At 44.9% G+C, this 22,007-nt stretch overlaps 1 protein-coding gene across 1 annotated transcript in view; it reads left to right on the plus strand.

Moving 5' to 3' along the window:
* LOC137423882 (LIM homeobox transcription factor 1-beta) overlaps positions 1-22,007 on the plus strand; it is a 433,294-nt gene that overhangs the window by 384,534 nt on the left and 26,753 nt on the right. The window contains exons 4-6 of the mRNA XM_068111433.2: positions 5,695-5,861; positions 6,175-6,252; positions 6,391-6,508. Coding sequence (XP_067967534.1) covers positions 5,695-5,861; positions 6,175-6,252; positions 6,391-6,508 — 363 coding nt within the window. The remainder of the gene's footprint in view (positions 1-5,694; positions 5,862-6,174; positions 6,253-6,390; positions 6,509-22,007) is intronic.

The following is a 22,007-nucleotide window of genomic DNA, read 5'->3' on the forward strand; positions in this document are numbered from 1 at the left end:
GGTGTCTCGCTGGCAGGTATTGCATCACAAAGTGCAGACTCCTTTAGATGGACGTCAAGCCAGGTATACCGTCTGCTGGCATTAGTTGGTAGACATAAACATCCTAGTGTCTAATTCAGAAAGAGTAGGTGAATAACTGGCAGCACAATGAACAAACAAGCGTTATGCCTAGGTCCCCCGTCGGGGAAGTGATGTGAGTTGACAAAGTGGAAGACGCAGAAAACATGCTATGATATGATATTTCGCTCACAAGGTTCAGAAATACATGGAGGCGGCCATCTTGGATTTTGACGTGGCGCCCCAATTTTCAATAGCGTTCTTCCTTATGCCTAGATACACCCACACACCAGATTAGAATTTGGTACTTCGCTTATTTTTCAAGATATTCCGCTCACAAGGTTCAGACATACATGGCGGCGGCCATCTTGGATTTTGCCGTGGCGACCCAATTTTCAATAGCGTTCTTCCTTATGCGTAGATACACCCACACACCAGATTATAAGTTGTTAGTTCGCTTATTTTTCAAGATATTTCGTTCACAATGTTCAGACATATATATGGTGGCGGCCATCTTGGATTTTGACGTGGCGACCCAATTTTCAATAGCGTTCTTCCTTATGCCTAGGTACACCCACACACCAGATTAGAAGTTGGTACTTCGCTTATTTTTGAAGATATTCCGCTCACAAGGTTTAGTCATACATGGCGGCGGACATCTTGGATTTTGACGTGGCGACCCAATTTTCAATAAGGTTCTTCCTTGTGCCTGGATACACCCACACACCAGATTAGAAGTTGGTGCTTCGCTTATTGTCCCCCGTCGCACAGCGGAGCGAAAGGCGGACTATGGCTTTCCCCTCCATCCGTGTGTCCGTGCGTCCGTCCGTCCGTCCGTGCGTGTGTGCGTGCATGCGGGCGTGCGTGTGTGCGTGCGTAAGCGAAGGACCACATTCGAATTTGGTTTGTGGGTGCAACCCACGTCAAAATCCAAGATGGCCGCCGCCATGTATGTCTGATGCCATGTATGTCTGAACCTTGTAACCTGCATATCTTGAAAAATAAGCGAAGTACCAACTTCTAATCTGGTGTGTGGGTGTATCTCAGCATAAGGAAGAACCCTATTGAAAATTGGGTCGCCACGTCAAAATCCAAGATGGCCGCCACCATATATATGTCTGAACCTTGTGAGCTGAATATCTTGAAAAATAAGCGATGTACCAACTTCTAATTTGGTGTGTGGGTGTATCTATTGGGTCGCCACGTCAAAATCCAAGATGGCCGCCACCATATATATGTCTGAAACTTGTGAGCGAAATATCTCGAACAATAAGCGAAGTACCATCGTCTAATCTGGTGTGTGGGTGTATCTATTGGGTCGCCACGTCAAAATCCAAGATGGCCACCGCCATGTATGTCCGAACCTTGTGAGATGAATATCTTGAAAAATAAGCGAAGTACCAACTTCTAATTTGGTGTGTGGCTGTATCTCGGCATAAGGAAGAATGCTATTGAAAATTGGGTCGCCATGTCAAAATCCAATATGGCCGCCTTCATGTATGTCCGAACATTGTGAGATGAATACTTTGAAAAATAAGCGAAGTACCAACTTCTAATCTGGTGTGTGGGTGTATCTCGGCATAAGGAAGAACGCTATTGAAAATTGGGTCGCCACGTCAAAATCCAAGATGGCCGCCGCCAAGTATATGTCTGAACCTTGTGAGCGAAATATCTCGAAAAATAAGCGAAGTACCAACTTCTAATCTGGTGTGTGGGTGTATCTAGGAACACGGAAGAACGCTGTTTAAAATTGGGTCGTCACGTCAAAATCCAAGATGGCCGCCGCCATGTATGTCTGAATCTTGTGAGATGAATACCTTGAAAAATAAGCGAAGTACCAACTTCTAATTTGGTGTGTGGCTGTATCTCGGCATAAGGAAGACCGCTATTGTAAATTGGGTCGCCACGTCAAAATCCAAGATGGCCGCCACCATATATATGTCTGAACCTTGTGAGCGAAATATCTTGAAAAATAAGCGAAGTACCTTCTGGTGTGTGGGTGTATCTAGGCATCAGGAAGAACGCTATTGAAAATTGGGTCGCCACGTCAAAATCCAAGATGGCTGCCTCCATGTATGTCTGAACCTTGTGAGCGAAATATCATATCATAGCATGTTTTCTGCATGTTCCACTTTGTCAACTCACATCACTTCCCCGACGGGGGACCTAGGCGTAACGCTTGTTTTTCAAGATATTCAGCTCACAAGGTTCAGACATACATGGCCGCGGCCATCTTGAATTTTGACGTGGCGACCCAATTTTCAATAGGGTTCTTCCTTATGCCTAGATACACCCACACACCAGATAAGAAGTTGGTACTTTGCTTATTTTTCAAGATATTCAGCTCACAAGGTTCAGACATATATATGGTGGCGGCCATCTTGGATTTTGACGTGGCGACCCAATTTTCAATAGGGTTCTTCCTTATGCTGAGATACACCAACACACCAGATTAGAAGTTGGTACTTCACTTATTTTTAAAGATATTCCACTCACAAGGTTCAGACATACATGGCATCAGACATAGATGGCGGCGGCCATCTTGGATTTTGACGTGGGTTGCACCCACACACCAAATTCGAATGCGGTCCTTTGCTTGCGCATGCACGCCCGCACGCACGCACGCACGGACGGACGGACGGAGGGAGGGGAAAACCATAGTCCCCCTTTTGCTCCGCGGTGCGACGGGGGACAATTACTACCTGCTGCTTTGATTGAGTGCTGCGATGCTGATGGTAAATCACAAGCTACCCAGGATGAAAGAGGACCCCAGAAAGACAAAAGTCCCCCACCTTGATGAATCTTCGAGATTTCATCATTTATTTGGACAGGTCACTTCACGAAAGAGCTGGTAGCTGCATCAACTGCCAAACTCACCCTGAAACAGCACACAAGTCTATTTTTGTCTAGGTACAAGAACACAGTTGCCTACTCTTTTCGAAACGTGAATTTTTGCATAGGGCCTATATACAGTTACGTGAAAAAGAAAGGACACCCCATGTAAAGTTTTGACTTTTTCAACATATTTCAACATACAGCTATTTGATCTTCATTTCAACAATATTGATAGATAAAGGTGATATAATATAATAAATATCATGAAACATTTACATTTTGTAGTCCATTGTATAATTTAAATAAACATCAATGCAAATTTCGCATGTGGAAAAAGTAAGTACAACAGTCCACGCTCCCTCACGATGGCCGCAGAAAAACGCTCTCCTCAAAATCACACAAAATGGCCAAACTTCTTTCACCAGGACCAACCACGAGCTTCCTCTTCCGCCCCCCCCCCTACGTCATCCACCCACATCGCTCGAGGGGCGTGGCCTGCCGGTCCTATTCCCCACCCACTGTACCATATTACTCCACCCAAAAAGTAAGTAATCGGTGGTATTGCCCCCTTTGGCAGAAACAACCTCAAGTAGGCGTTTCTTATAACTGTCTACCAGTCTCTGACATCGACTGGGAGAAATTTTTGCCCACTCCTCCATGCAGAATTCTTTCAGCTGTGCGATGTTTGAGGGGTTTCTTGCATGCACAGCTTGTTTCAAATCCCCCCACAACATCTCGATGGGATTTAGATCCGGGCTTTGACTTGGCCATTCCAGAACCCTCCATTTCTTTCTTTTCAGCCATTCCTTGGTGGATTTACTGGTATGTTTAGGGTCATTGTCATGTTGCAAGGTCCACCTTCGGTTGAGCTTCAACTTTCCGACAGATGGCCTCACATTATCCTCAAGCACCCTCTGGTACAATGAAGAATTCATAGTGGATTCTATGATGGTTAGCTGCCCAGGCCCTGATGCAGCAAAGCTGCCCCAAACCATAATATTTCCACCACCATGCTTTACAGTTGGTATCAGGTTCTTGTGGTGAAATGCTGTTTTGGGTGTTCGCCAAACATGTCTTCTGGTACTGTGGCCAAATATCTCTACCTTTGACTCATCTGTCCAGAGCACATTGCTCCAGAAGTGCTGGTCTGTGCCTTGGTGTTCATTGGCAAACTTTAGTCTTGCCCTGATGTTCTTTCTGGACAGCAAAGGTTTCCTCCTGGCACGCCTCCCATGTAGATCAAATTTGTGCAGCCTCTTTCTAATGGTACACTCGTGGACTTTGACATCAACAGGGGCAAGAGCTACCTGAAGGTCCCGTGATGACATTCTGGGGTTCTTAGAGACTTCTTTCAGCATCTTGCGGTCTGCTATCGGGTTGAACTTGCTGGGGCGGCCTGTCCTGAACAAGTTTGCAGTTGTTTGGAATCTTCTCCACTTGTAGATGATCTTCCAGACAGTCGAATAATTGATTTCAAATTGTTTGGAGATCTTTTTAAATCTCTTCCCAGACTCGTAGACATCTATAACCTTCTTTCTGAAGGCCCCAGAGAGCTCTTTTGATCTAGGCATGGTGACGCCACACACTTCAACAACAAAGAGCAAACCAAACTAAATGTCTGAGGTTTAAATAAGACAGGTTCCTCCAAGATCCCCTCTAACGATGTTCTAATCATTTGCACCTGAGCTGGTGCACCTGATTCTAATTTTAGGTATTTGAAGTAGTGATAAATGTAGGGGTGTACTTACTTTTTCCACATGCAAAATTTGCATTTATGTTTATTTAAATTATACAATGGACTACAAAATTTAAATGTTTCATGATATTTGTTATATTATATTGGGCTTCTTGAAAAGCGCTATACAAAATAAATGAATTATTATTATTATTATTATTACTAGGGCATGCCCGTACTATATATAAGCTAGGACGTGCCCGTACGTGGGTGCCCGTTCCTTGCCAAAAAAAAAAAAAAAAAAAAAATTTGTGTAGGGGTGTGTGTGTGTAAACATCCTAGGGCGTGCCCGTACGTGGGTGCAAAAAAACATGCGTGCAAACAACAACAACAAAAAAAAACTTTGAAACCACGTGGCAGTAACGACCACAGAACCCCCCCCTCTATTTACATGAATGGTTTGGTCCATTCGCAACGACCACAGAACCCCCCCTCTATTTACATGAAATGGTTTGGTCCAAAGCGAACGGCTTGCGGTGTTTGGTAAAGAAATCGCCATAGCTCGGTAACTACTTGTCCGATTAATTTCAAACCTTGAAAAGGCACATCCTCGGGTCCCCAGCAATATACCTGGCAAGTTTCAAGTATATCGGACCGGTAGTTGTCGAGAAACAGCGGTCACAGACAAACATACACACATACACACATACACACATACACACAGAGATTAATGGAATTATAGATAGATATCACCTTTATCTATCAATATTGTTGAAATGAAGATCAAATAGCTGTATGTTGACATATGTTGAAAAAGTGAAAACTTTACATGGGGTGTACTTACGTTTTCATGTGACTGTATATATTTGAGACGTCCTTTTGGCAGATTGCACTCATCAGTGTGTACAGGTGGAAGCGCAGGCTTCCCTGTCAAACTATAAACTGCCATCTTGGTCAGGCTTTGAGCCTTATGTGACCTAGGCCTTCTTCGAGTTGAGGTTTGCCTTAATAGAGCCTGTGGCCTCGGCCTGCCTGCAGCTTGTGAAATTGACTCGATGATAAACGAGTCGCCAGTCGTGATAAACGGTGGGAAGCATGATTTGGATTTTAATTCCAACTTCCGGCAGATGGAAACGGAGAGCAAATGGTAACAGGAAGTCGCAGGCGAAAGGGTTGTGGGCCAGAGGAACGACGAGAAGGCAAGAGACCCAAGCGGCCACGAACCATCCTCACCCCTCAGCAGCGCCGAGCCTTCAAAGCCTCTTTCGAGCTTTCAGCAAAGCCCAGTCGTAAGGTGAGGTCCTTGTATTGCCTTTCATGTATCTCTCTTGCTTCTACTTCTGTCCTTTTATGCCTGGCCTGCTGGTAAAAACTAATCAGCTCTCGGGTTAAGGAGACCATCCGATTTGCTTGCACCACACTCGCCCCAGTGCATGGCATGACACTTGCCATCTGTACATGACCTCAGAATTCCACCAAAACGACAGCAACCCAAAAGGCATCTACGTATTCCGTAGGGGTTCTCTACGTGTCAATGTAACACATGTTTGCGTCTCAAATAAACACTCCACCCTTTTTCATTTTCCCACCCTTTTGGCACGTGGCAGGTGCGAGAGATGCTGGCCGCAGAGACGGGACTCAACGTGCGTGTTGTGCAAGTCTGGTTTCAGAACCAACGAGCAAAGGTTTGACCATGATGCAAACACCATCAATAACCTATTCAAAAAAACAAACAGGTTTAGATGGCAACCAGGGAGCAATATTGTATTTCGGCCTTTTACTTGTCATTCTAACTCTTCTTTTATATTGTTTACTTTTAAAAGATGAAGAAACTTGCCCGTCGGCAGAACCAGGCTGCCCCTGATAGGCCGGCACTTCGGACGACTGGACCTGGGCGCAGTCACAGCAAATCGAGCAAGCGACCAAAATCAGAGGCTGATGGTACCTGCATTGAAATAGCGACGGCATCCAAAAAAATGTGCTTTTGGGATACTGTTGGTATTGTTACGTTTATGGGGATTGGTAAGAGAATACCATAGGAAAGGTAGGATTGAATAGGAAATAGCATGGACCGTGTGACGTGTAGGAGCATTTTGATGTAATAAGTAGGGAAAATGTAGCTTAAGGTTGTTTAAATGTTCATCATACGAGGGATGATGCAGTGCTAATTAGTAGTAGTGTTTAAGGTTAATTTCCCCTGTTCATGATACCCTCTGTAGTCATTCCTAACATTTTTTCCAGTACAGCCGGCCAAGTATGACATCGCCGGCCAAGTTATGCACGCTCCATGGACACGGCCCAGCAAAGACCCGCCCAGGAAAGGTGGAGTAATATGGTACAGTGGGTGGGGGATAGGACCGGCAGGCCACGCCCCTCGAGCGATGTGGGTGGATGACGTAGGGGAGGAGGAAGAGGAAGCTCGTGGTTGGTCCTGGTGAAAGAAGTTTGGCCATTTTGAGGAGAGCGTTTTGCTGCGGCCATCGTGAGGGAGCTTGGACTGCTGGGCTCTTCGAGGGGCTGGAGGCCATGCTGTCCTTCCCAAACGGAAAAGTTGACCGATAAGAAAAGAGGGAGAAGAAAGAGGGCCGTCTTCGCGACTGGCCTCACGCCAATGATGCCTTCGACGCGCTGCCATATTTTTTGCCAGATTTCCCGCCTGGTGGCTGAGGATTTCAACAGCCACCAAACTTACGAAAAGGGCCCATTTTGGGGCCACTGCTAATTGCCGGCCAGTGAAACATATTTTCTTACTTTACCCTGTGTGTGTGGTTGTGACTGTGTGGAGGTACCTCACCATAGAACTTTACCATTTATTTTTATACTATATACTATTTTATACCTCACCATATTTTATACTAAAGACCATAGAACTTCATCAGCATTTATTTTCGTTATTTTCCTCCGCATTTAATTTATTCTAAATCATTACCGTGCATTTTCTGATTGTCGTGTATTTGGTTGGGTTTCGGATTAAACCCGTGTTTTCGTGTAGTCAAACACTTTGTGGTTCTTCATCCCCATGCGCGTCAATAACCACATAATCGGGAAGTCGCATCGGGAGTTAAGGATGGTTCGGTTCGTCCGTCCAAGGCTGGTGTTAACTACCTGTGGACACGGCCGTATATTACTTCGGTTTTTGAGATATTGATTGATCGTCCAAAATCAGTGGCTAACTCTTCAAATTTGCTAATGAGTGTTCATGCATGTCGTTCTCAGTGCACTATCAAGGCAGTACCCAGGTGTGTGGAGAGCCAGCATGGGCCCCGAAGCAAACAAACTCAGGGCCACCATCCCCATCCTTTCTCTCTTTTATAACTTAAGGAACTTTCTTGAATGAAAAAAGAAAAAAACTTTAAAAAAAACAAATGGTCACTTTTATTTAGCCGTATGATCGAAAATAAAGGAGATAGCGGGACGTTTGGACCAATCGAGTCAATTCACACCCTCGACTGTTTATACTATTTCTCCATAAGATTGGAAAAAATACGTGAGAAGATGGTTAATCTTTTTTTTGGACAAAGAGGATACAAACCCATTTCTTTGTAACGCACATTTCTGGTTAATATCCATTTTCTGTAAAGTTTGAAACTTCACCATTAACAGCGGCAAATGTTTTTTTGTTTCCGGCAAGAAAGCAAAATCAGCTTCTCAGTTTAAATGTAACGATGAGGAAATGAGGATGAGCTGATGATGAGTTTTACTGTAGTTAAAAAAAATACAGGACAAGCTCGGGCCCCTCAACGGACCCCGGACCCCCAAACCCCCCAACCCGTAACAATACCATAGGTAGCACAACGGAAACTGATGAACTGCATTCCCAAATGGATTTTAAAAAAAGATCCCTTGGCAATCAAAACTAAAGGAAAACTCACAACAGGTTTTAATTACAACTTTGTAAACGTTTTCAACACTTGATGCGAACACTGCAGTTTAAGTTTGGTTTCAAAGTTACAAGTACAGTTATGAAGGTTGGAAGTAAATAGGTATCTGTCTGTCTCAAGAGTCTATGTAAGAGTCGTATATTCATTGAGATTCTGAAGAGTGCCATGTCTGACAGAATGGTGCAGAATTAGCACACTTAACTTTGGGTAGTGCAGCCTGGGTTTGATTCCCAACCTGACTACAAACTGTCGGAGTGGTGCTTCGCAAGCTGGGCGTTGCATCGCATAGCGCGTCCTTCCTTCCGACCAAGGCCAGGGGTGTCCACCTTGCTCACATTAACTGCTGAACCCGGTTACATCTCAGCGTCTTTCCTAAACAGGAGGCGAATTATCACCGGCACCCTGAACAAATTACAAAACTCCTGCCACCTTCAGTCGAAACACGGTCAGCCGGTTCGTGAAAGACTTGGGGGCAAAAACCTTTCTCCGGCCAACCCCACAACAAGGTGGGAATCATTTGTGAAGTTAAAGAGGTTTGAGAATGTGAAGGTTTTCCCAGATTGTAATCATTTTCACTCTTCGCTACGTATGGTAAATGTCACGGTTGATTATATGTGACATTCGTGGCTGAGAATGTGGTGATGGAAGGTTCAAATTCCGACACTGGGTAAGAATGTGGTGATGGAAGGTTCAAATTCCGACACTGGGTAAGAATGTGGTGATGGAAGGTTCAAATTCCGACACTGGGTGAGAATGTGGTGATGGAAAGTTCAAATTCCGACACTGGGTAAGAATGTGGTGATGGAAGGTTCAAATTCCGACACTGGGTAAGAATGTGGTGATGGAAGGTTCAAATTCCGACACTGGGTGAGAATGTGGTGATGGAAGGTTCAAATTCCGACACTGGGTGAGAATGTGGTGATGGAAGGTTCAAATTCCGACACTGGGTGAGAATGTGGTGATGGAAGGTTCATATTCCGACACTGGGTGAGAATGTGGTGATGGAAAGTTCAAACTCCGACACTGGGTAAGAATGTGGTGATGGAAGGTTCAAATTCCGACACTGGGTGAGAATGTGGTGATGGAAGGTTCAAATTCCGACACTGGGTGAGAATGTGGTGACGGAGGGTTCAAATTCCGACACTGGGTGAGAATGTGGTGATGGAAGGTTCAAATTCCGACACTGGGTGAGAATGTGGTGATGGAAAGTTCAAATTCCGACACTGGGTAAGAATGTGGTGATGGAAGGTTCAAATTCCGACACTGGGTAAGAATGTGGTGATGGAAGGTTCAAATTCCGACACTGGGTAAGAATGTGGTGATGGAAGGTTCAAATTCCGACACTGGGTGAGAATGTGGTGATGGAAGGTTCAAATTCCGACACTGGGTGAGAATGTGGTGATGGAAGGTTCAAATTCCGACACTGGGTGAGAATGTGGTGATGGAAAGTTCAAATTCCGACACTGGGTAAGAATGTGGTGATGGAAGGTTCAAATTCCGACACTGGGTGAGAATGTGGTGATGGAAGGTTCAAATTCCGACACTGGGTGAGAATGTAGTGATGGAAGGTTCAAATTCCGACACTGGGTGAGAATGTGGTGATGGAAGGTTCAAATTCCGACATTGGGTGAGAATGTGGTGATGGAAGGTTCAAATTCCGACACTGGGTGAGAATGTGGTGATGGAAGGTTCAAATTCCGACACTGGGTGAGAATGTGGTGATGGAATGTTAAAATTCCGACACAGGGTGAGAATGTGGTGATGGAAGGTTCAAATTCCGACATAGGGTGAGAATGTGGTGAGGGAATGTTAAAATTCCGACATAGGGTGAGAATGTGGTGATGGAATGTTAAAATTCCGACACTGGGTGAGAATGTGGTGATGGAAGGTTCAAATTCCGACACTGGGTGAGAATGTGGTGATGGAAGGTTAAAATTCCGACACTGGATGAGAATGTGGTGATGGAAGGTTCAAATTCCGACACTGGGTGAGAATGTGGTGATGGAAGGTTCAAATTCCGACATTGTGTGAGAATGTGGTGATGGAAGGTTCAAATTCCGACACTGGGTGAGAATGTGGTGATGGAAGGTTCAAATTCCGACACTGGGTGAGAATGTGGTGATGGAAGGTTCAAATTCCGACACTGGGTGAGAATGTGGTGATGGAAGGTTCAAATTCCGACACTGGGTGAGAATGTGGTGATGGAAGGTTCAAATTCCGACATTGGGTGAGAATGTGGTGATGGAAGGTTCAAATTCCAACACTGCGTGAGAATGTGGTGATGGAAGGTTCAAATTCCGACATTGGGTGAGAATGTGGTGATGGAAGGTTCAAATTCCGACATTGGGTGAGAATGTGGTGATGGAAGGTTCAAATTCCGACATTTGGTGAGAATGTGGTGATTGCAGGTTCAAATTCCGACATTGGGTGAGAATGTGGTGATGGAAGGTTCAAATTCCGACACTGAGTGAGAATGTGGTGATGGAAGGTTCAAATTCCGACATTGGGTGAGAATGTGGTGATGGAAGGTTCAAATTCCGACATTGGGTGAGAATGTGGTGATGGAAGGTTCAAATTCCGACACTGGGTGAGAATGTGATGATGGAAGGTTAAAATTCCGACATTGGGTGAGAATGTGGTGATGGAAGGTTCAAATTCCGACATTGGGTGAGAATGTGGTGATGGAAGGTTCAAATTCCGACACTGAGTGAGAATGTGGTGATGGAAGGTTCAAATTCCGACACTGAGTGAGAATGTGGTGATGGAAGGTTCAAATTCCGACACTGGATGAGAATGTGGTGATGGAAGGTTCAAATTCCGACATTGGGTGAGAATGTGGTGATGGAAGGTTCAAATTCCGACACTGAGTGAGAATGTGGTGATGGAAGGTTCAAATTCCGACACTGGATGAGAATGTGGTGATGGAAGGTTCAAATTCCGACATTGGGTGAGAATGTGCTGATGAAATTCCGACACTGGGTGAGAATGTGGTGATGGAAGGTTCAAATTCCGACATTGGGTGAGAATGTGGTGATGGAAGGTTCAAATTCCGACACTGGATGAGAATGTGGTGATGGAAGGTTCAAATTCCGACATTGGGTGAGAATGTGGTGATGAAATTCCGACACTGGGTGAGAATGTGGTGATGGAAGGTTCAAATTCCGACACTGGGTGAGAATGTGGTGATGGAAGGTTCAAATTCCGACATTGGGTGAGAATGTCGTGATGGAAGGTTCAAATTCCGACACTGGATGAGAATGTGGTGATGGAAGGTTCAAATTCCGACATTGGGTGAGAATGTGGTAATGGAAGGTTCAAGTTCCGACACTGGATGATAATGTGGTGATGGAAGGTTCAAATTCTGACACTGGGTGAGAATGTGGTGATGGAAGGTTCAAATTCCGACACTGGGTAAGAATGTGGTGATGGAAGGTTCAAATTCCGACACTGGGTAAGAATGTGGTGATGGAAGGTTCAAATTCCGACACTGGGTGAGAATGTGGTGATGGAAGGTTCAAATTCCGACACTGGGTGAGAATGTGGTGATGGAAGGTTCAAATTCCAACACTGGGTGAGAATGTGGTGATGGAAAGTTCAAATTCCGACACTGGGTAAGAATGTGGTGATGGAAGGTTCAAATTCCGACACTGGGTGAGAATGTGGTGAGGTAAGGTTCAAATTCTGACATTGGGTGAGAATGTGGTGATGGAAGGTTCAAATTCCGACACTGGGTGAGAATGTGGTGATGGAAGGTTCAAATTCCGACACTGGGTGAGAATGTGGTGAGGTAAGGTTCAAATTCTGACATTGGGTGAGAATGTGGTGATGGAAGGTTCAAATTCCGACACTGGGTGAGAATGTGGTGATGGAATGTTAAAATTCCGACATTGGGTGAGAATGTGGTGATGGAAGGTTCAAATTCCGACACTGGGTGAGAATGTGGTGATGGAAAGTTCAAATTCCGACACTGGGTAAGAATGTGGTGATGGAAGGTTCAAATTCCGACACTGGGTGAGAATGTGGTGAGGTAAGGTTCAAATTCTGACATTGGGTGAGAATGTGGTGATGGAAGGTTCAAATTCCGACACTGGGTGAGAATGTGGTGATGGAAGGTTCAAATTCCGACACTGGGTGAGAATGTGGTGAGGTAAGGTTCAAATTCTGACATTGGGTGAGAATGTGGTGATGGAAGGTTCAAATTCCGACACTGGGTGAGAATGTGGTGAGGTAAGGTTCAAATTCTGACATTGGGTGAGAATGTGGTGAGGTAAGGTTCAAATTCTGACATTGGGTGAGAATGTGGTGATGGAAGGTTCAAATTCCGACACTGGGTGAGAATGTGGTGATGGAAGGTTCAAATTCCGACACTGGGTGAGAATGTGGTGAGGTAAGGTTCAAATTCTGACATTGGGTGAGAATGTGGTGATGGAAGGTTCAAATTCCGACACTGGGTGAGAATGTGGTGATGGAATGTTAAAATTCCGACATTGGGTGAGAATGTGGTGATGGAAGGTTCAAATTCCGACACTGGGTGAGAATGTGGTGATGGAAAGTTCAAATTCCGACACTGGGTAAGAATGTGGTGATGGAAGGTTCAAATTCCGACACTGGGTGAGAATGTGGTGAGGTAAGGTTCAAATTCTGACATTGGGTGAGAATGTGGTGATGGAAGGTTCAAATTCCGACACTGGGTGAGAATGTGGTGATGGAAGGTTCAAATTCCGACACTGGGTGAGAATGTGGTGAGGTAAGGTTCAAATTCTGACATTGGGTGAGAATGTGGTGATGGAAGGTTCAAATTCCGACACTGGGTGAGAATGTGGTGATGGAATGTTAAAATTCCGACATAGGGTGAGAATGTGGTGATGGAAGGTTCAAATTCCGACATAGGGTGAGAATGTGGTCATGGAATGTTAAAATTCCGACATAGGGTGAGAATGTGGTGATGGAATGTTAAAATTCCGACATAGGGTGAGAATGTGGTGATGGAAGGTTCAAATTCCGACACTGGGTGAGAATGTGGTGATGGAAGGTTAAAATTCCGACACTGGATGAGAATGTGGTAATGGAAGGTTCAAATTCCGACATTGGGTGAGAATGTGGTGATGGAAGGTTCAAATTCCGACACTGGGTGAGAATGTGGTGATGGAAGGTTCAAATTCCGACATTGTGTGAGAATGTGGTGATGGAAGGTTCAAATTCTGACATTGGGTGAGAATGTGGTGATGGAAGGTTCAAATTCCGACATTGGGTGAGAATGTGGTGAGGGAAGGTTCAAATTCCGACACTGAGTGAGAATGTGGTGATGGAAGGTTCAAATTCCGACATTGGGTGAGAATGTGGTGATGGAAGGTTCAAATTCCGACATTGGGTGAGAATGTGGTGATGAAATTCCGACACTGGGTGAGAATGTGGTGATGGAAGGTTCAAATTCCGACATTGGGTGAGAATGTCGTGATGGAAGGTTCAAATTCCGACACTGGATGAGAATGTGGTGATGGAAGGTTCAAATTCCGACATTGGGTGAGAATGTGGTAATGGAAGGTTCAAATTCCGACACTGGATGAGAATGTGGTGATGGAAGGTTCAAATTCCGACACTGGATGAGAATGTGGTGATGGAAGGTTCAAATTCTGACACTGGGTGAGAATGTGGTGATGGAAGGTTCAAATTCCGACACTGGGTAAGAATGTGGTGATGGAAGGTTCAAATTCCGACACTGGGTGAGAATGTGGTAATGGAAGGTTCAAATTCCGACACTGGGTAAGAATGTAGTGATGGAAGGTTCAAATTCCGACACTGGGTAAGAATGTGGTGATGGAAGGTTCAAATTCTGACACTGGGTGAGAATGTGGTGATGGAAGGTTCAAATTCCGACACTGGGTAAGAATGTGGTGATGGAAGGTTCAAATTCCGACATTGGGTGAGAATGTGGTGATTGCAGGTTCAAATCCCAACACTGGATGAGAATGTGGTGATGGAAGGTTCAAATTCCGACATTGGGTGAGAATGTCGTGATGGAAGGTTCAAATTCCGACACTGGATGAGAATGTGGTGATGGAAGGTTCAAATTCCGACATTGGGTGAGAATGTGGTAATGGAAGGTTCAAATTCCGACATTGGGTGAGAATGTGGTAATGGAAGGTTCAAATTCCGACACTGGATGAGAATGTGGTGATGGAGGGTTCAAATTCTGACACTGGGTAAGAATGTGGTGATGGAAGGTTCAAATTCCGACACTGGGTAAGAATGTGGTGATGGAAGGTTCAAATTCCGACACTGGGTGAGAATGTGGTGATGGAAGGTTCAAATTCCGACACTGGGTGAGAATGTGGTGATGGAAGGTTCAAATTCCGACACTGGGTGAGAATGTGGTGATGGAAAGTTCAAATTCCGACACTGGGTAAGAATGTGGTGATGGAAGGTTCAAATTCCGACACTGGGTGAGAATGTGGTGATGGAAGGTTCAAATTCCGACACTGGGTGAGAATGTGGTGATGGAAGGTTCAAATTCCGACATTGGGTGAGCATGTGGTGATGGAATGTTAAAATTCCGACATAGGGTGAGAATGTGGTGATGGAAGGTTCAAATTCCGACATAGGGTGAGAATGTGGTGATGGAATGTTAAAATTCCGACATAGGGTGAGAATGTGGTGATGGAATGTTAAAATTCCGACATTGGGTGAGAATGTGGTGATGAAATTCCGACACTGGGTGAGAATGTGGTGATGGAAGGTTCAAATTCCGACATTGGATGAGAATGTGGTAATGGAAGGTTCAAATTCCGACACTGGATGAGAATGTGGTGATGGAGGGTTCAAATTCTGACACTGGGTAAGAATGTGGTGATGGAAGGTTCAAATTCCGACACTGGGTAAGAATGTGGTGATGGAAGGTTCAAATTCCGACACTGGGTGAGAATGTGGTGATGGAAGGTTCAAATTCCGACACTGGGTGAGAATGTGGTGATGGAAGGTTCAAATTCCGACACTGGGTGAGAATGTGGTGATGGAAAGTTCAAATTCCGACACTGGGTAAGAATGTGGTGATGGAAGGTTCAAATTCCGACACTGGGTAAGAATGTGGTGATGGAAGGTTCAAATTCCGACACTGGGTGAGAATGTGGTGATGGAAAGTTCAAATTCCGACACTGGGTAAGAATGTGGTGATGGAAGGTTCAAATTCCGACACTGGGTAAGAATGTGGTGATGGAAGGTTCAAATTCCGACACTGGGTGAGAATGTGGTGATGGAAGGTTCAAATTCCGACACTGGGTGAGAATGTGGTGATGGAAGGTTCAAATTCCGACACTGGGTGAGAATGTGGTGATGGAAGGTTCATATTCCGACACTGGGTGAGAATGTGGTGATGGAAAGTTCAAACTCCGACACTGGGTAAGAATGTGGTGATGGAAGGTTCAAATTCCGACACTGGGTGAGAATGTGGTGATGGAAGGTTCAAATTCCGACACTGGGTGAGAATGTGGTGACGGAGGGTTCAAATTCCGACACTGGGTAAGAATGTGGTGATGGAAGGTTCAAATTCCGACACTGGGTGAGAATGTGGTGATGGAAAGTTCAAATTCCGACACTGGGTAAGAATGTGGTGATGGAAGGTTCAAATTCCGACACTGGGTAAGAATGTGGTGATGGAAGGTTCAAATTCCGACACTGGGTAAGAATGTGGTGATGGAAGGTTCAAATTCCGACACTGGGTGAGAATGTGGTGATGGAAGGTTCAAATTCCGACACTGGGTGAGAATGTGGTGATGGAAGGTTCAAATTCCGACACTGGGTGAGAATGTGGTGATGGAAAGTTCAAATTCCGACACTGGGTAAGAATGTGGTGATGGAAGGTTCAAATTCCGACACTGGGTGAGAATGTGGTGATGGAAGGTTCAAATTCCGACACTGGGTGAGAATGTAGTGATGGAAGGTTCAAATTCCGACACTGGGTGAGAATGTGGTGATGGAAGGTTCAAATTCCGACATTGGGTGAGAATGTGGTGATGGAAGGTTCAAATTCCGACACTGGGTGAGAATGTGGTGATGGAAGGTTCAAATTCCGACACTGGGTGAGAATGTGGTGATGGAATGTTAAAATTCCGACACAGGGTGAGAATGTGGTGATGGAAGGTTCAAATTCCGACATAGGGTGAGAATGTGGTGAGGGAATGTTAAAATTCCGACATAGGGTGAGAATGTGGTGATGGAATGTTAAAATTCCGACACTGGGTGAGAATGTGGTGATGGAAGGTTCAAATTCCGACACTGGGTGAGAATGTGGTGATGGAAGGTTAAAATTCCGACACTGGATGAGAATGTGGTGATGGAAGGTTCAAATTCCGACACTGGGTGAGAATGTGGTGATGGAAGGTTCAAATTCCGACATTGTGTGAGAATGTGGTGATGGAAGGTTCAAATTCCGACACTGGGTGAGAATGTGGTGATGGAAGGTTCAAATTCCGACACTGGGTGAGAATGTGGTGATGGAAGGTTCAAATTCCGACACTGGGTGAGAATGTGGTGATGGAAGGTTCAAATTCCGACACTGGGTGAGAATGTGGTGATGGAAGGTTCAAATTCCGACATTGGGTGAGAATGTGGTGATGGAAGGTTCAAATTCCAACACTGCGTGAGAATGTGGTGATGGAAGGTTCAAATTCCGACATTGGGTGAGAATGTGGTGATGGAAGGTTCAAATTCCGACATTGGGTGAGAATGTGGTGATGGAAGGTTCAAATTCCGACATTTGGTGAGAATGTGGTGATTGCAGGTTCAAATTCCGACATTGGGTGAGAATGTGGTGATGGAAGGTTCAAATTCCGACACTGAGTGAGAATGTGGTGATGGAAGGTTCAAATTCCGACATTGGGTGAGAATGTGGTGATGGAAGGTTCAAATTCCGACATTGGGTGAGAATGTGGTGATGGAAGGTTCAAATTCCGACACTGGGTGAGAATGTGATGATGGAAGGTTAAAATTCCGACATTGGGTGAGAATGTGGTGATGGAAGGTTCAAATTCCGACATTGGGTGAGAATGTGGTGATGGAAGGTTCAAATTCCGACACTGAGTGAGAATGTGGTGATGGAAGGTTCAAATTCCGACACTGAGTGAGAATGTGGTGATGGAAGGTTCAAATTCCGACACTGGATGAGAATGTGGTGATGGAAGGTTCAAATTCCGACATTGGGTGAGAATGTGGTGATGGAAGGTTCAAATTCCGACACTGAGTGAGAATGTGGTGATGGAAGGTTCAAATTCCGACACTGGATGAGAATGTGGTGATGGAAGGTTCAAATTCCGACATTGGGTGAGAATGTGCTGATGAAATTCCGACACTGGGTGAGAATGTGGTGATGGAAGGTTCAAATTCCGACATTGGGTGAGAATGTGGTGATGGAAGGTTCAAATTCCGACACTGGATGAGAATGTGGTGATGGAAGGTTCAAATTCCGACATTGGGTGAGAATGTGGTGATGAAATTCCGACACTGGGTGAGAATGTGGTGATGGAAGGTTCAAATTCCGACACTGGGTGAGAATGTGGTGATGGAAGGTTCAAATTCCGACATTGGGTGAGAATGTCGTGATGGAAGGTTCAAATTCCGACACTGGATGAGAATGTGGTGATGGAAGGTTCAAATTCCGACATTGGGTGAGAATGTGGTAATGGAAGGTTCAAGTTCCGACACTGGATGATAATGTGGTGATGGAAGGTTCAAATTCTGACACTGGGTGAGAATGTGGTGATGGAAGGTTCAAATTCCGACACTGGGTAAGAATGTGGTGATGGAAGGTTCAAATTCCGACACTGGGTAAGAATGTGGTGATGGAAGGTTCAAATTCCGACACTGGGTGAGAATGTGGTGATGGAAGGTTCAAATTCCGACACTGGGTGAGAATGTGGTGATGGAAGGTTCAAATTCCAACACTGGGTGAGAATGTGGTGATGGAAAGTTCAAATTCCGACACTGGGTAAGAATGTGGTGATGGAAGGTTCAAATTCCGACACTGGGTGAGAATGTGGTGATGGAAAGTTCAAATTCCGACACTGGGTAAGAATGTGGTGATGGAAGGTTCAAATTCCGACACTGGGTGAGAATGTGGTGAGGTAAGGTTCAAATTCTGACATTGGGTGAGAATGTGGTGATGGAAGGTTCAAATTCCGACACTGGGTGAGAATGTGGTGATGGAAGGTTCAAATTCCGACACTGGGTGAGAATGTGGTGAGGTAAGGTTCAAATTCTGACATTGGGTGAGAATGTGGTGATGGAAGGTTCAAATTCCGACACTGGGTGAGAATGTGGTGATGGAATGTTAAAATTCCGACATAGGGTGAGAATGTGGTGATGGAAGGTTCAAATTCCGACATAGGGTGAGAATGTGGTCATGGAATGTTAAAATTCCGACATAGGGTGAGAATGTGGTGATGGAATGTTAAAATTCCGACATAGGGTGAGAATGTGGTGATGGAAGGTTCAAATTCCGACACTGGGTGAGAATGTGGTGATGGAAGGTTAAAATTCCGACACTGGATGAGAATGTGGTAATGGAAGGTTCAAATTCCGACATTGGGTGAGAATGTGGTGATGGAAGGTTCAAATTCCGACACTGGGTGAGAATGTGGTGATGGAAGGTTCAAATTCCGACATTGTGTGAGAATGTGGTGATGGAAGGTTCAAATTCTGACATTGGGTGAGAATGTGGTGATGGAAGGTTCAAATTCCGACATTGGGTGAGAATGTGGTGAGGGAAGGTTCAAATTCCGACACTGAGTGAGAATGTGGTGATGGAAGGTTCAAATTCCGACATTGGGTGAGAATGTGGTGATGGAAGGTTCAAATTCCGACATTGGGTGAGAATGTGGTGATGAAATTCCGACACTGGGTGAGAATGTGGTGATGGAAGGTTCAAATTCCGACATTGGGTGAGAATGTCGTGATGGAAGGTTCAAATTCCGACACTGGATGAGAATGTGGTGATGGAAGGTTCAAATTCCGACATTGGGTGAGAATGTGGTAATGGAAGGTTCAAATTCCGACACTGGATGAGAATGTGGTGATGGAAGGTTCAAATTCCGACACTGGATGAGAATGTGGTGATGGAAGGTTCAAATTCTGACACTGGGTGAGAATGTGGTGATGGAAGGTTCAAATTCCGACACTGGGTAAGAATGTGGTGATGGAAGGTTCAAATTCCGACACTGGGTGAGAATGTGGTAATGGAAGGTTCAAATTCCGACACTGGGTAAGAATGTAGTGATGGAAGGTTCAAATTCCGACACTGGGTAAGAATGTGGTGATGGAAGGTTCAAATTCTGACACTGGGTGAGAATGTGGTGATGGAAGGTTCAAATTCCGACACTGGGTAAGAATGTGGTGATGGAAGGTTCAAATTCCGACATTGGGTGAGAATGTGGTGATTGCAGGTTCAAATCCCAACACTGGATGAGAATGTGGTGATGGAAGGTTCAAATTCCGACATTGGGTGAGAATGTCGTGATGGAAGGTTCAAATTCCGACACTGGATGAGAATGTGGTGATGGAAGGTTCAAATTCCGACATTGGGTGAGAATGTGGTAATGGAAGGTTCAAATTCCGACATTGGGTGAGAATGTGGTAATGGAAGGTTCAAATTCCGACACTGGATGAGAATGTGGTGATGGAGGGTTCAAATTCTGACACTGGGTAAGAATGTGGTGATGGAAGGTTCAAATTCCGACACTGGGTAAGAATGTGGTGATGGAAGGTTCAAATTCCGACACTGGGTGAGAATGTGGTGATGGAAGGTTCAAATTCCGACACTGGGTGAGAATGTGGTGATGGAAGGTTCAAATTCCGACACTGGGTGAGAATGTGGTGATGGAAAGTTCAAATTCCGACACTGGGTAAGAATGTGGTGATGGAAGGTTCAAATTCCGACACTGGGTGAGAATGTGGTGATGGAAGGTTCAAATTCCGACACTGGGTGAGAATGTGGTGATGGAAGGTTCAAATTCCGACATTGGGTGAGCATGTGGTGATGGAATGTTAAAATTCCGACATAGGGTGAGAATGTGGTGATGGAAGGTTCAAATTCCGACATAGGGTGAGAATGTGGTGATGGAATGTTAAAATTCCGACATAGGGTGAGAATGTGGTGATGGAATGTTAAAATTCCGACATTGGGTGAGAATGTGGTGATGAAATTCCGACACTGGGTGAGAATGTGGTGATGGAAGGTTCAAATTCCGACATTGGGTGAGAATGTGGTAATGGAAGGTTCAAATTCCGACATTGGATGAGAATGTGGTAATGGAAGGTTCAAATTCCGACACTGGATGAGAATGTGGTGATGGAGGGTTCAAATTCTGACACTGGGTAAGAATGTGGTGATGGAAGGTTCAAATTCCGACACTGGGTAAGAATGTGGTGATGGAAGGTTCAAATTCCGACACTGGGTGAGAATGTGGTGATGGAAGGTTCAAATTCCGACACTGGGTGAGAATGTGGTGATGGAAGGTTCAAATTCCGACACTGGGTGAGAATGTGGTGATGGAAAGTTCAAATTCCGACACTGGGTAAGAATGTGGTGATGGAAGGTTCAAATTCCGACACTGGGTGAGAATGTGGTGATGGAAGGTTCAAATTCCGACACTGGGTGAGAATGTGGTGATGGAAGGTTCAAATTCCGACATTGGGTGAGAATGTGGTGATGGAATGTTAAAATTCCGACATAGGGTGAGAATGTGGTGATGGAAGGTTCAAATTCCGACATAGGGTGAGAATGTGGTGATGGAATGTTAAAATTCCGACATAGGGTGAGAATGTGGTGATGGAATGTTAAAATTCCGACATAGGGTGAGAATGTGGTGATGGAAGGTTCAAATTCCGACACTGGGTGAGAATGTGGTGATGGAAGGTTAAAATTCCGACACTGGATGAGAATGTGGTGATGGAAGGTTCAAATTCCGACATTGGGTGAGAATGTGGTGATGGAAGGTTCAAATTCCGACACTGGGTGAGAATGTGGTGATGGAAGATTCAAATTCCGACATTGTGTGAGAATGTGGTGATGGAAGGTTCAAATTCTGACATTGGGTGAGAATGTGGTGATGGAAGGTTCAAATTCCGACATTGGGTGAGAATGTGGTGAGGGAAGGTTCAAATTCTGACACTGGGTGAGAATGTGGTGATGGAAGGTTCAAATTCCGACATTGGGTGAGAATGTGGTGATGGAAGGTTCAAATTCCGACACTGGGTGAGAATGTGGTGATAGAAGGTTCAAATTCCGACACTGGGTAAGAATGTGATGATGGAAGGTTCAAATTCCGACACTGGGTGAGAATGTGGTGATGGAAGGTTCAAATTCCGACACTGGGTGAGAATGTGGTGATGGAAGGTTCAAATTCCGACACTGGGTGAGAATGTGGTGATGGAAGGTTCAAATTCCGACACTGGGTGAGAATGTGGTGATGGAAGGTTCAAATTCCGACATTGGGTGAGAATGTGGTGATGGAAGGTTCAAATTCCAACACTGGGTGAGAATGTGGTGATGGAAGGTTCAAATTCCGACA

This window comes from Myxine glutinosa, chromosome 3 (genome assembly GCF_964187855.1).
Source record: "Myxine glutinosa chromosome 3, kmMyxGlut1.1, whole genome shotgun sequence".
NCBI lineage: Eukaryota > Metazoa > Chordata > Myxini > Myxiniformes > Myxinidae > Myxine > Myxine glutinosa.